At 43.6% G+C, this 14282-nt stretch overlaps 2 protein-coding genes across 2 annotated transcripts in view; one reads left to right on the top strand and one right to left on the bottom strand.

Moving 5' to 3' along the window:
- The window catches only part of PCED1A (PC-esterase domain containing 1A), a 405386-nt gene that overhangs the window by 68784 nt on the left and 322320 nt on the right, over positions 1 to 14282 (bottom strand). The window lies entirely within an intron of this gene.
- Positions 1 to 14282, top strand: part of VPS16 (VPS16 core subunit of CORVET and HOPS complexes) — a 29050-nt gene that overhangs the window by 12806 nt on the left and 1962 nt on the right. Inside the window, exons 10-23 of the mRNA XM_070756833.1 lie at positions 208 to 302; positions 1890 to 1966; positions 2066 to 2197; positions 3155 to 3282; positions 4131 to 4166; positions 5073 to 5181; positions 6224 to 6358; positions 7546 to 7654; positions 8033 to 8130; positions 9362 to 9469; positions 10911 to 10988; positions 12339 to 12508; positions 13298 to 13394; positions 13835 to 13938. Of these exons, the coding sequence (XP_070612934.1) occupies positions 208 to 302; positions 1890 to 1966; positions 2066 to 2197; positions 3155 to 3282; positions 4131 to 4166; positions 5073 to 5181; positions 6224 to 6358; positions 7546 to 7654; positions 8033 to 8130; positions 9362 to 9469; positions 10911 to 10988; positions 12339 to 12508; positions 13298 to 13394; positions 13835 to 13938 (1476 nt within the window). The remainder of the gene's footprint in view (positions 1 to 207; positions 303 to 1889; positions 1967 to 2065; positions 2198 to 3154; positions 3283 to 4130; positions 4167 to 5072; positions 5182 to 6223; positions 6359 to 7545; positions 7655 to 8032; positions 8131 to 9361; positions 9470 to 10910; positions 10989 to 12338; positions 12509 to 13297; positions 13395 to 13834; positions 13939 to 14282) is intronic.

Consider the following 14282-nt stretch of genomic DNA (forward strand, 5'->3'; position numbering starts at 1 on the left):
CCTATTAAAAACAATGCTAAAATATGTGTTAAGATAAAGAAAGGTATAGGGAGCTGAGCCTCCATAGTTTGAAGCAGTCTATCTTAGGATGTGCCTAGAGTTCTCCCAACTGATGAGCTGGAGGCCCGTGGCAATAATCAGCAGAGATAATATTCCTCTATCGATTTCCAAACACCGGCTCCTCAATTCCTTAACGCCGACCCTCAGATATCATCTGAGTGAGGATTCGCACCTGGTTCCGGAATTGGACGGGGTGCGTATTTTCTCTCGCTCCACCCACGAATTCCTCCATGAAATCCCAGGTGGGTTTTTCTTTCTTTCTTTCTTTTTTTTAGTTTTTTTTAAAAAAATAGTTTTATTTACAAGAATATATACAATAAACAGTTGCGGCCCTATTTGGATTGGGAGTCACTGCTCACAGTCACTCATGCCCTCATCACCTCGAGGTTCGACTACTGCAACGCTCTCTACATGGGGCGACCTCTGAAAAGTGTTCGGAAACTTCAGATCGTGCAGAACGCGGCCGTGAGAGCTATCGTGGGGCTTCCCAGATTCGCCCATGTTTCTTCAACACTCCGTGGCTTGCATTGGCTGCCGATCGGTTTCCGGTCACAATTCAAAGTGTTGGTAATGACCTTTAAAGCCCTACATGGCATTGGACCAGAGTACTTCCGGAACCGCCTGCTACTGCACGAATCCCAGCGACTGATAGGGTCCTACAGAGTTGGCCTTCTCCGGGTCCCATTGACTAAACAATGTCGTTTGGCAGGCCCCAGGGGAAGAGCTTTCTCTGTGGCGGCCCCGGCCCCCTGGAATCAACTCCCCCTGGAGATTAGAACTGCCCCCACCCTTCCTGTCTTCGTAAACTACTCAAGACTCACTTATACCGCCAGGCATGGGGGAGTTGACACATCTTTCCCCCAGGCTTTTTTTAATACTTTGTTTTATGTTTGGTATGAATGTGCTGTTTGGTTTTTTAAATAATGATAGGGTTTTATATGTTTTTAATATTAGATTTGTTCCACTGCTATATTGTTTTTATTACTGTTGTGAGCCGCCCCGAGTCTTCGGAGAGGGGCGGCATACAAATCTAATAAGTAAATGAATGAATAAATAAACACATCAACAATACAAATAACAATACAATATTAGACAAACAAAATAAAATATGGAGAGAAAAAAAAGACAAACATCCCTGGATTGTACAATGAACAGTATACAATAATAACGAACAAATAATTAAAAATTGGGCGGGTGAACGGTAGATCTGTATCAGAGATTTGTGCTGTAAATATTCTCTAGAGCCCGTTATGTTATAACTAAAAATTACATATATATATATATATAAATAGGAAGTAGAGTGTGACATAGCATAAAAATATTTTAAGAGGATAGGTTTAATTTTTATCTGTAACATATTTCAATCCTTTACTGAAGCAATTTGAACACCAGACTATTATTATTATTATTATTATTATTATTATTATTATTATTATTATTTAGATTTGTATGCCGCCCCTCTCTGCAGACTTATCTTTAAATATATACATACAAGTGTGTAATAAGTTTTAAGCAGATATTGGTCGGATTTTTCTTTTTTCCAACCAGCGGCAAAAGGGGTCCCAGCATTTATAAAACGCAGATTCTTCATTATTTCTAACTTCCAGAGATAATGAGATAGATTATATAGATTATAATTAATTTAGTCATTTCTGCACAATTTGTAAAAACCCAGGTGGGTTTTTCCTGGCCAGACTGTGAACAAAGAGGACTAAGGAACTTTCCTCGACGTTTAAAGGGTCATGCTGCGAACAAAGAGGACTAGAAACTTTTCCCGGCTTTTAAATCGTCAATAGTGGAGACTTCCAGCCCCTTTTTTCCTCTTTCAGAGGCCACCGAGGAGATCTTCAAAATCGCCTCCATGTCACCCGGGGCCCTGCTGCTTGAAGCGCAGAAAGAATACGAGGTAAAATAAGGCGACTGAGAACGGAAAATGCTAGTGTCAACATGTATGACTACAGTTGAACCCCAAATTTAAACTGTCTGCGTTCTACTCCCCTCTCAGAAAGAGAGCCAGAAGGCAGATGAATACCTGCGTGAAATCAAGGACCAGAAACTGCTTCCCGAAGCCGTCGATCAATGCATTAAAGCAGCCAGCTACGAACATTCCCCGCCCATCCAGAAAGCTCTGCTCCAGGTAAGGGCGGGGCAGGTAAATCTCTGCAGGGGGGCCTGGGCCTGGCCCTCTGCTCAGCTGGGAGAACCAGAGGCATAGAGCCAGGATGGTGAACCTATGGCAGTGAGGTCAGGTGCGACACGCACGCGTGGGCCGGCCAGGTGATTTTCAGGCCTTTTGGGCCCACTGGGAGTTAGAAACATAGAAACATAGAAGGTTGACGGCAGAAAAAGACCTCATGGTCCATCTTGTCTGTCGTTATACTATTTCCAGTTCGGTTTTTTCGCTCTTCCTAGACTTCAGAGCCTTTCTAGGAGTCCGGGGAGGGGGAAAGCGGCCTTCCTCGCCCTGCCGGAGGTCCTCCAGAGGCCAGAAACGGCCTGTTTCCCAACTTGAAACGGGTCATTTTTGGCCTCCGGGGGGAGATGGGAAGGCCGTTTTTGCCCTCCCCAGACTCCTAGAAAGGCTCTGGAGCCTGGAGAGAGAGAGAAAAAAAGGACTTCCGGTTCAACAGGAAGTTGGCAAGTCAGCCATTTTCTGCTCCCGGAGAGCCTCCCAGGCGGGGGCGGAGGCCATTTTTGCCCTCCCCAGAGTCCTAGAAAGACTCTGAAGTCTGGGGGGAGAGAAAAACAGGCATGCTATCTCGCACCTGGAGCAGGGAGGGGGGGTCACACGTGCATTCACAAGGGGGGCACATGGAATTATGAATGTGGGCACATTGCCAACCCCCCAAGTCCTTCCCTTTTGGAATGCAAACCAAAAAAGGTTAGCAAACGTCACAAGCCAGCATGCTTTAAGATGGATGGACTTGAACTTCCAGAATCCTCTAACCAACATGCTTTTAAATGCATGGACTTCATCTCCCAGAATTCCCTTTGCGTGCTTTCCCATTTCGCTTGACACCGTGAGGACCAGAAACGTGCTCTGTACGAGGAAAACAATTCCTTGATTCCCTCTTTTCTTTCTCTTACCTTGTAGGCCGCCTCTTTTGGAAAATGCTTCATCGACAAATTTGCACCGGAAAACTTTGTCGAAACGTGCCGAGATTTGCGGGTGCTTAATGCCGTTCGCGATTACCAGATTGGGATCCCCCTCAGCTACGATCAGTATCCTTTCCTGACGACGGGAACAAAATGGATCACGGGATCACCAGATTTCTGCCATCTGTTTCATCACCCAAAGATTTGTTTTCTCATCAGTTCTGGCCAACTTGGCAACTTTAAGAATCATGGACTTCAACTCCCAGAATTCTCCAGCCAGCCAGCCAGCCAGCCAGGAATGATAGAGTTGGAAGAGGCCAGAAAGGTCATCTTAAGTCAGGGGTCAGCTCTGCTGGCTGGAGAATTCTGGGAGTTGAAGTCCACGAGTCTTAAAGTGGCCAAGTTTGAAGAGCGCTCTATTAAACTCAACAAATCAATTTTGTTTCCGTTTTTAGCAAAAAGTCCACCCAAAGTTTCTGCTGTTTGACCAAAAAGAGAGGTAGTAGTCCTCAACTTACGACCACAGGGGAAGCCCAAAGTTTCCATCGCTTGGCAGGGCTGTTGTTGTGTTTTGCCCCATTTAACGACCTTTTTTTTCTCACGGTGGTTAAGTAAATCACTCTGCTTTATTAAGTGAAATGTGCCATCATTAAGTGAAGCTGGTTTCCCTGTTGACGGTCACAAAAGGAGATTGGGTGGACACTGCATAAACCATCATAAATATGAGCCAGTGGCCAAACGGATGAATTTGGGATCACGTGACCTAGGGGGCGGGGCAGGGGTCGTAAGTGTGGAAACGGGCTGTAAGTCACTTTTTCTCACTGTAATTTCAAACGGTCACTATAAATGACTGGCTGTCAGTCAAGGACTGCCTGTCGTTTGGGGAGGGGGTCTCGTACAAGCTTCCGAGGTCGCCTCCTTCAAGGTAGGTGAACCAACTAATCCTAGAAAATTTCTTAACAAGTGATTTACAGATATAAACAGCTGACCAAGGAGGTTTTGCTGGATAGGTAACCTAATTTCTGCTATAAATGTCACTATTATTATTATTATTATTATTATTATTATTATTATTATTAACATTATTATAATATAAAACATTGGTGTTTCAAGACTGAAGGATGCCAATGCAATAATATAATTGTTTGCTATGTTGTATTGTTGATATAATAATAATAATAATTTTATTCACAAAAACCAGTAATACACAGTAAATGAGATTTATATGCTGGATTTCGTCTTGTTAATGTTGTTTGTTGTTGTTATTATTATTAGTAGTAGGCGGAGTCTGTAGAGAGGGGCTTCATACAAATATTTTGTTTGTTTATTTATTTATTTATTTATTTATTTGTGTGCCGCCCCTCTCTGCAGACTCGGGGCGGCTAACAACAGTAATAAAACAGCATATAATAATAATAATAATTATTATTATTATTATTATTATTATTATTCCATTGGATCTGGATAGTTTTGTTGGCAAGGTTGGCCGTTGCCTCCTTCCTGGGGCTGACAGACAGTGACTGGCTCAACGTTACTCGGCTGGCTTTTATGCCATAGGTGGAACTAGAATTCACTGTCTCCTGACGATTGGCCCAAAGTCACCCAACCAGCTTTCATGGCTAAGGCGGTACTAGAACTCACCGTCTCCTGGTGTTTGGCCCAAAGTCATCAGCCAGCTTTCATATGTAAACTAGGACTAGAATGCCGTGTCTCCCGGTTTCTAACCTGGCACATCAACCATTGCATTAAACTGGCTTTTTTTTGGTAGCCAAAGATAGCCTGTCCCTAAAGCTGGAGGCTCTCTTTCGGCTCCAGATTAGAGATGGAGCCCTGTCCCATGGGAATGCATGCTTGTCATAATAACCGTGGTTGGTAGCCTAGCCGTGGGACCTGACCCTTTGGCCCTTTTATCTTAGGGTGGTTTTAAGAAGACTCTATCCAATCGCCATCAAGATTTGCGAGTATCTCCGACTGTCCGAGTTCCAAGGGATAAACCGGATCTTGGCTCACTGGGCCTGTTACAAGGTACGATCGGGAAAGCCGTCATTAAGTGGGAACAGCCTGCCAAGCCCCCCAAAATCTTTGCACCTCTTTTGATGATTGATATTAGTTACTAACAAAATACTGCATTTTATTCATGGACAATTAGATGGTACACTGTATTGTTTGAATGTATGTTGAGAATTTTTTTTAAAAAAAAAATATCCCTAAAACTTTGGTACATTTCATAAGCGTGTTCCTAATTTTGAATGGTCACTACATGGTCATTATTATTATTATTATTATTATTATTATTATTATTATTATTATTATTTATTAGATTTGTATGCCGCCCCTCTCCGTAGACTCGGAACGGCTCACAACAACAATAAAACAATATATAACAAATCTAATAATTTAAAATCACTAAAAACCCCTAATTAAAACCCATTATTATTATTATTATTATTATTATCATTATCATCATCATTATTATTATTATTTATTAGATTTGTATGCCGCCCCTCTCCGTAGACTCGGGGCGGCTCACAACAACAATAAAACAATGCATAACAAATCTAATAATTTAAAATCACTAAAAACCCCTTATTAAAAAGTAAAAAACATACACACAAACATACCATGCATAAAATGTATAGGCCTGGGGGAGATGACTCAATTCCCCCATGCCTGACAGCAGAGGTGGGTTTTAAGAAGTTTGCGAAAGGCAAGGAGGGTGGGAACAATCCTAATCTCCGGGGGGAGCTGGTTCCAGAGGGTCGGGGCCGCCACAGAGAAGGCTCTTCCCCTGGGTCCTGCCAAATGACATTGTTTAGTCGATGGGATGGGGAGAAGGCCAACTCTGTGGGACCTAACTGGTCGCTGGGATTCGTGCAGCAGAAGGCGGTCTCGGAGATATTCTGGTTAAACGCAGACAGCCCGAAAGTTGCATTTTGACGCAATGGCTCTTAACTTTTGAGGGCTGGTCCTAAGTCCCTGCATTCGTAATTTTGAACGGTAACTAAGAGAGGACAGCCCAAAATTGCATTTTTCAACACTGCCCCTCTTTGTTCCATGCCGTTCCCAGGTTCAACAAAGAGACAAATCAGATGAAGAATTGGCCCAAGTCATCAACCAGAAACTCGGCGACGCCGTGGGCATCTCGTATTCGGACATTGCAACGCAGGCTTACGAGAGCAACCGGGGACAACTGGCTATTAAGGTTCGAGGGATATGGGTTCTGACATGCACATGTGCCCATGTGCAACGCACCAGTATCTACGGAATCAGGAATCCGCCCCTGTTGCAAACATCAAAACCAGAATCACGCCCGGATGACGGATTTATTGGGATTCACTAACTTCTTTATAAACATAATAACAGATGAATTTACAATCCCATTAGCAGAGTTCTTCTTCAGTGTAGTTTCAAGGAAACACAAGCAGGAGAGTGAGTTTCATTTCAGCAGAGCAGACAAGCACAGAGTGGGACGAGAATACAGAGTGGGATAAGAGTACAGAGTGGACTAAACCACACGCTCAGCCTTGAGCTTAAGTACTCAGTTTCGATTCTCTGCACAGACTCGGAAGTGATTTAACTCCCATTGGCTGACTCAGTTGCTATGCCCATTCATTGGCTGACCTTGTTAATGTGACTCTCCCAGTTCACAAATATTCTTGACAGGTTTAAGGGGTGGTGCATAAGCGCACAACTGTGCCTACCGTCCCTGTCCTATTGTCTTATTTTGTTACTTTTTATCATTACTTATCTAATGTTTTATTTGTACATTTATTTATTTATTTGATTAGATTAGATTAGATTAGATTAGATTTGTATGCCGCCCCTCTCCATAGACTTGGGGCAGCTCACAACACAATAAAACAGTTCATAACAAATCTAATAATTTTAAATTTAAAATATTTTAAAAACTCCATTATTAAGCAGACATACGTACAAACATACCATACATAAATTGTATAGGCCCGGGGGAGATATCTCAATTCCCCCATGCCTGACGGCAGAGGTGGGTTTTGAGGAGTTTACGAAAGGCAAGGAGGGTGGGGGCAATTCTAATCTCTGGGGGGAGCTGGCTCCAGAGGGTCAGGGCCACCACAGAGAAGGCTCTTCCCCTGGGGCCCGCTCTATAATTGTTTGATAAAATAAATAAATAAAATAAAAATAAATAAAGTTTGCTCTATAATTGTTTGACAAAATAAATAAATAAAATAAAAATAAATAAAGTTTGCAGAAATGTTGATAGGAAATGGACAGTTCAGAGGAGTTGATTCAACCTTGGCAACTTGAATAAGTGTGGATTTCAACTCCCAGAAATTCCTGATGGTTTGTTTGTTTAAATTTATCTATCCATCCATCCATTCATTCATTCATTTATTCATTCATTTACTGCAGCTGCTGGAATACGAACCTCGGCCGGGAAAGCAGGTGCCTCTTTTGCTGACCATGAAAAAAAGTAACTTGGCATTGAGCAGAGCCATCGAGAGCGGGGACAGTGACCTGGGTAAATCAGGGGGATGGGTGGATGAATAGAGACAGATGGACAGATAGACAGAGATATTGAGATAGATATGAAGATGGATGGATACAAGATAGGTAGGTAGGTAGATAATGAGATAGATAATAAAATACATTGCCAAGATGGTAAATAGATTAGATGGATAAACAGACAGACAGATAGATAAATATGGATAGAGAGAGAGAGAGAAGAAAGATAGATATGCTAGCTAGCCATCTAGATAAGATAGATAGATGATAGATAGATAGACAGATAGACAGACAGACAGACAGACAGACAGCAAAATAGAGAGATAATGAGATAAATTATATAGTGGGTGGATGGATGGCAAATGTCCTCTTTCCTGTTTTGCTCCCTGTTCAGTTTACACCGTCATCTCGCTCTTGAAGGATGAACTTGGCCGGGGCGATTTCTTCATGGCTTTGCAGAACCAGCCTGTGGCATTGAGTCTCTATCGTCAGGTGAGGCTCTGGTTTCACATGTTCCTCTGCTAGTGGGTAGAAACCAGCCAAGATGGAGAGAAACAGACCGGACCCTAATCTGGCATAGCCAGAAAGATGGCTCTGCATGCCACTTCCGGCATAAACATAGAAACCTAGAAGACTGACGGCGGAAAAAGACCTCATGGTCCATCTAGTCTGCCCTTATACTATTTCCTGTATTTTATCTTAGGATGGATCTATGTTTATCCCAGGCATGTTTCAATTCAGTGACTGTGGATTTATCTACCACGTCTGCTGGAAGTTTGTTCCAAGGATCTACTACTTTCAGTGAAATAATATTTTCTCATGTTGCTTTTGATCTTTCCCTCAACTAACTTCAGATTGTGTCCCCTTGTTCTTGTGCTCACTTTCCTATTAAAAACCCTTCCCTCCAGAACCGTATTGAACCCTTTCACATATTTAAATGTTTCAATCCTGTTCCCCCTTTCCCTCCTGTCCTCCAGACTCTACAGATGGAGTTCATGAAGTCTTTCCTGATACGTTTTATGCTTAAGATCTTCCACCATTCTGGTAGCCCGTGTTTGGACCCATAAGGAATAAAATGAAATGAAATATTTTAAAAAATAAAAATTTATTTATTTGTTTATTTATTTATTTAGTTAGTTAGTTAGTTAGCAACTTTTTTGATGATTGATATTAGTTACTAACAAAATACCTCATTTTATTCATGGAAAATTAGATGGTACACTGTATTGTTTGAATGTATGTTGAGAGAAAACTTTTTAAAAATAGATCCTTAAAACTTTGGTACAAGTCCTAATTTTGAATGGTCGCTACATGGTCGTTGTTATTATTATCATTATCATTATTCATTTATTGGATTTGTATGCCAAATTATTATTATTAGTAGTAGTATTATCTTTATTATTATTTATTAGATTTGTATGCCGCCCCTCTCCGTAGACTCGGGGCGGCTCACAACAAATATTAAAAATAAAATAAAAATATTAAAATATTAATAAAAAATAATAAAAATAAAAACTTAGGTAAAAGTCTCCAAATAACATGTTTTTAGCCTCCTAGACTTACTCCAGGGCGAGAGGGGAAGCCTGCCCATTAAAGAAATAAATATGTAATATGTAAATAAAAAAGGCTCTTACATAGAAAACAAACGAAGAGCCGTAAGAATGAGGATTATTAATTGATTTGCCCCCAACCTTTTTCACGTACCCCTCTTGTCCGTCCTCAGTACTGCAAACACAAGGAGCCCAACACACTCAAAGATCTCTACAACCAAGACGATAACCACCAAGAGCTGGGCAACTTCCACATCCGTAGCAGCTACGTCAGCGAGAAGGTGGGTGCTGTTGAAACGTGGCAGTGGGCATCGGAAAAAAGGGCTAGCAGGGGTGCCCCTTGGAAACCAAGGGGGGAATATATATATATATATATATATATATATATATATATATATATGTTCTGTTGGGCTCTCTGGTAGACTCCTCCCGAAAATTCACAGGTACAAATTTCACACACACACACACACACACGTTTGAAAATTCAAAACAATGGTCTTTATACCGAAAATGCAACTAAACAGAGCCCTCTTTTGGTAGAGCCAAGAGCACTGGTCTCCAAACAAACTGGTAATTGGTACAAGTCCCTTATCAGTTCTGTGATCCTTAGCTTGCAGCTGTGAGGCAATTCACAGTCCTTCTTCTTTCACAAAGTGAAACACACTTTGCTCTGGTTTAGTTTCAAAGCGGGGAAAAATCAGCACACAAAAGGTCCAAGTCAGCAAAGCAGGCACCAAACACAACGATCAGATAATCCTCCACAATGGCCAAACCCACAGGCTGCTCTTTATAGCAGCCTCACTCATGACCACAGCCCCACCCAACCACAGGTGGCCTCCTTTTCTTTGATCATAATCTCTCAATTGTTGCTGCCTATGCATCGCTCTCCGCATGCGTGGCTGTATCATTAACTCTTGTTCTGAATCCAAGGAGGAGCTAGAGAATTGATCTCCTTCTGAGCTGTCTGCCCCACTCTCCTCCTCCCTGTCACTCATGTCTTCTTGGTCAGAGGAGCCTTCATCATCAGATTCCACTGGGGGAAAAACAGGCCTGCAGCAGGTGGATGTCTCCCCCACATCCACAGTCCTTGGGGCAGGAGCTGGGCCAGAGCTAACCACATATATGTATATATATTTAGACTTATATTGCACGTTCTCCCGAGCAGCCTGAAAATCTTGTGCATTTGTGGTTAAAAGGGAAGAGGGACAAACTACAATTAATTCAGTTCAATGATGCCTCAGAGAGCAGGTTTCTAGTCCTTAAGGTTCTAGTTGAAATCTCCGGAGGTGGGCCTGGAAGGATTTGGAAAGGGAAGTCGATAGAACAGAAGAGAAGAGAATAACAGAGTTGGAAGGGACCTTGGAGGTCTTCTAGTCTAGCCCCCTGCTCAAACTGGAGAACCCATACCATTTCAGACAAGTCCAGGCACTTCTTAAAAACCTCCAGTGTTGAAGCACCCACAACTTCTGGTGACAGGCTGTTCCCCTGGTTAATGTATTCTGTTAGGAAGTTCTAGGTTGCTTCTCTTCTTGATTAGTTGCCGTCCGTTGCTGCTTCTGGTGTTTTGGAGAATTAGGTTGACCCTCCTCTTCTTGTTTTTGCTCTGATCTTTTTTTGAAGAACTTTTGGTTTCAGGCATTATTATTATTATTATTATTATTATTATTATTATTATTATTTTGCAAAGTAGATTAATCCTGCGGCATCTGTTTTCTTCCTCAGTGGATCGAGGGCCGTGTGGCCAGTTTGCAGAACGCAGTCGACGAGTACTACAAAGCCAAGAACGAGTTTGCAGCCAAGGTAAAAGGGCACGAGGCACAGAGGGCCAAAAAAAGCTTGATCCAGAATGCAGGTTGTCCTTGAGTGAGTAGGCCATGGCAAGATGTGTTGGGTATTTTGGTTACTATTAATATTGTTAGTATTAGCAGAGTTCAGCTGGCTTAATTTGCAGTGGATTCAGTATGGCAAGAAATCAACACGTGACTCAGAATCCCATTTGTTAGCCATGTGACCATTTCTTCATAAGGATGAAAAATACAATCTTTACTTACAATTCTGTTGATTCATGCAATTACAGGTTGCAGGCGGATAAGCTTATATTCCAGTCCATGTTGATAACTTCTGGATGGTCCCATGTGTGAGGATGGCTTTGGATTTCATCTCACACATGTGTCCTCAGCCGAGGACAGTGGAGCACACAGGAGGTGGAAAGAAGGCTCACCAGGGCCAAAAGAGGATCATCTATTCTGCAGACGTCTATATAGTCTGTAGAGTACCTGCCCCTTTTGGTCATCAAAAGGTGACACGCTGGTCAGTTAATTGCGACCTGATCATAGAGATGTGTGTACAAGACAGTGGGTAGAGTGGTGAAACCCAACAAGATGGATGTGGTGTGTTCGCTGTAGTGTGTTGGCCAAGGTGTGTTGGCAGTGGCAAGTTGGCCAATGCCTATTGGCCATGGTGAGTTGGCCATAGGGAGTTAGAACCTAAGAACCTAAGAATAGCCCTGCTGAATCAGACCAAAGCCCATTGCGTCCAGCATTCTGTGGCCCAAGGTGGCCCACCAATTGTCCATGGGGATCTTGAGCAGAGAGAGAAGGCAAGACCCTCCCTTTCCCTTGACCCCCCAACAAATGGGACCCAAGGGAACCCTGCCTGCCTCCACCAACATAGAGGCGGCACATGGACATCCGTTTCAATCACCACTGATACACTTGGCATCCATGAATCTGTCTCATCCTGCCTTGAAGCTCTCCAGGCTGACAGCTGTCTCGACCTCTTCTGGAAGGGAATCCCATCAACCAAGGACCCTCTGGGTGAAGAAATATTTCCCTTTATTTGTCCTCGCTTCCTTACCTATGAGCTTGAGGGAGGGCCCCCTCCTCCTAGTATTGTGTGATAGAGAAAAGAATTGTTCTCTATCCACCTTTTCTATCCTGTGCATGATTTTATACCCTTCGATCAAGTCCCCCCTTCAACGCCGTCTTTCAAGGCTGAAGAGACCAAGGCGTTGCAACCTGGTTTCATAAGGGAGGGGCTCCATTCCCTTGATCATTCCTGTTGCCCTGTTGGTCGTGGCAAGTTGACTGTGGTGAGTTGTCCTGGACCCATCCGAAGAGCCATGTGCTTTTTCCTTCTTCTGCTCACCAGGCCACCGAAGACCAGATCAAGCTGTTGCGCCAACAGCGTCGCTTCCAGGACGACTTCGACAAACCCTTTGTGGACCTTTCGCTCCACGACACTGTCTACAACCTCATTCTGGACAGGAAGCACAAGTTAGCCGAGCAGCTTTACAGGGACTTCCGGATCCCCGATAAACGGTGAGGACAGTCCTGGGGATGGAAGCCCGGGGGGCGAAGATCTTGACCCGGGCCCCCAAAATCTGGGGCAGGCTTGTTCTTTCTCACCCATTGTGGTTCTCATGTGGTTCCACATTCTATTTATGTTTTAGCCTCCAGACTCCTAATCCTCTTTGTGGCTCTTCTCTGCACTCTTTCTAGAGTCTCAACATCCTTTTTGCATCGTGGCAACCAAAACTGAATGTCGTATTCCAAGTGTGGCCTCACCAAGGCCTTGTAAAGTGGTATTAACGCTTCACGTGATCTTAATTCTATCCCTCTGTTGATGCAGCCTAGAACTGTGTTGGCTTTTTTGGCAGCTGCTGCACATGGCTGGCTCAAATTTAAATGGTTGTCCACTAGGACTCCAAATTCCCCCTTGCAAGTAGCTAGATTTGGTGATCAAATCCCAGAATTTACTTAATCTCCATCCCTTGGCCGGAAATGTGCCTTGTGATCTCCTTGGACAATGAGGCTCCAGAGGGCTTAAACCAGAGCTATCCAACTTGGCAAATTTAAAGACCTGTGAACTTCAACTCCCAGAATTCCCCAGCCAGCAAATGCATTCTGGGAACTGAAGTCCACAGGTCTTCAATTTGCCAATGTTGGACAGTCCTGGCTTAAACTCTGTATGAAGATGGACTTGGAAGGAGATGTCACATATTCTTCGCTTGGCTTTCCTCGAAAAGACACCCGTTGTCTCCCAGCACATCTGGAGAACCTCAAGTGGGTGATAGATGTTCTTGGGCTGATCCCTTGCTGTCTTGACAGGTTCTGGTGGCTGAAGATCAGCGCCTTGGCGGAACAAGGGGCCTGGGAAGATCTGGAGAAGTTCTCCAAATCCAAAAAGTCACCTATCGGCTACCTGGTAAGAAGAGGATGTGGCAAGGGTGATGGGTCTATTTTCTTAAGTCAACAGACTTGAATTCTTCCAATGTTCAGGAAGGCATCCTGGGCGAAAAAGTAGACAATAGTAAAAAAAAAGTAGAAAGTTCCTGGATGTCTGTAGGGCATTGAGTTCCAATCTTGGGCACTTCCAAGGAGGTGGCTCCGAAATCCCGTAATTCCAGACTCAGCCATGCCCATTGATGAAAATTCTGGTAGTTGAAGTCTGTAGTTAGGAACTATTGTTCCAAACTCTCTTGAATGGATCTTGGGGAAACCTCGTCCACTACTACTTTTGAAGGTCAAAAAAAAAAGAGTCAACTTTGTGTTTGTGTATTTTTTGAATCGTCCTTCTGTTTTCTCCTGTGGTTAGTCTGGCCCTTTGCGCGCGATCACCGTGTGGTCTCCTTTCTCCCCCCGCAGCCCTTTGCAGAGATCAGCATGAAGTACGGCAACTCGAGCGAAGCCAGAAAGTACGTCGCCCGGGTCACGCCCGAGCAGAAAGTGAAGGCTTTGCTCTTGGTGGGGTAGGTAGCAGGCGTCCTCCCCCTCTCCCCAGAATCTCAGCCCCCCCCTCAAAGTTCCTGAGCAGTCAGGGGCTCCTCCCCCCACATGGGGGGACGCCTTCTGGGTAGCTGAAATGGCCTGGGAATGGCACGACCGACAAGATTTATGGTGAAAATCACTGGTTTTTTGCTTTTGCGCCTGTGCGGAAGCAAAAATACCGGCGAAATTATCCGAAATGTCGGCTATTTTTGCCGTTCTGTGCCTGCACAGGAGCAAAATCCCACTCGGACATGAGCACACACATGCCAGAGACGTAAAGCTGCGCGCACAGCGCACTGAGAGCAACAATCTTGACTTGTATATA

The sequence above is a fragment of the Erythrolamprus reginae genome, chromosome 7 (assembly GCF_031021105.1).
Source record: "Erythrolamprus reginae isolate rEryReg1 chromosome 7, rEryReg1.hap1, whole genome shotgun sequence".
Taxonomy (NCBI): Eukaryota; Metazoa; Chordata; class Lepidosauria; order Squamata; family Dipsadidae; genus Erythrolamprus; species Erythrolamprus reginae.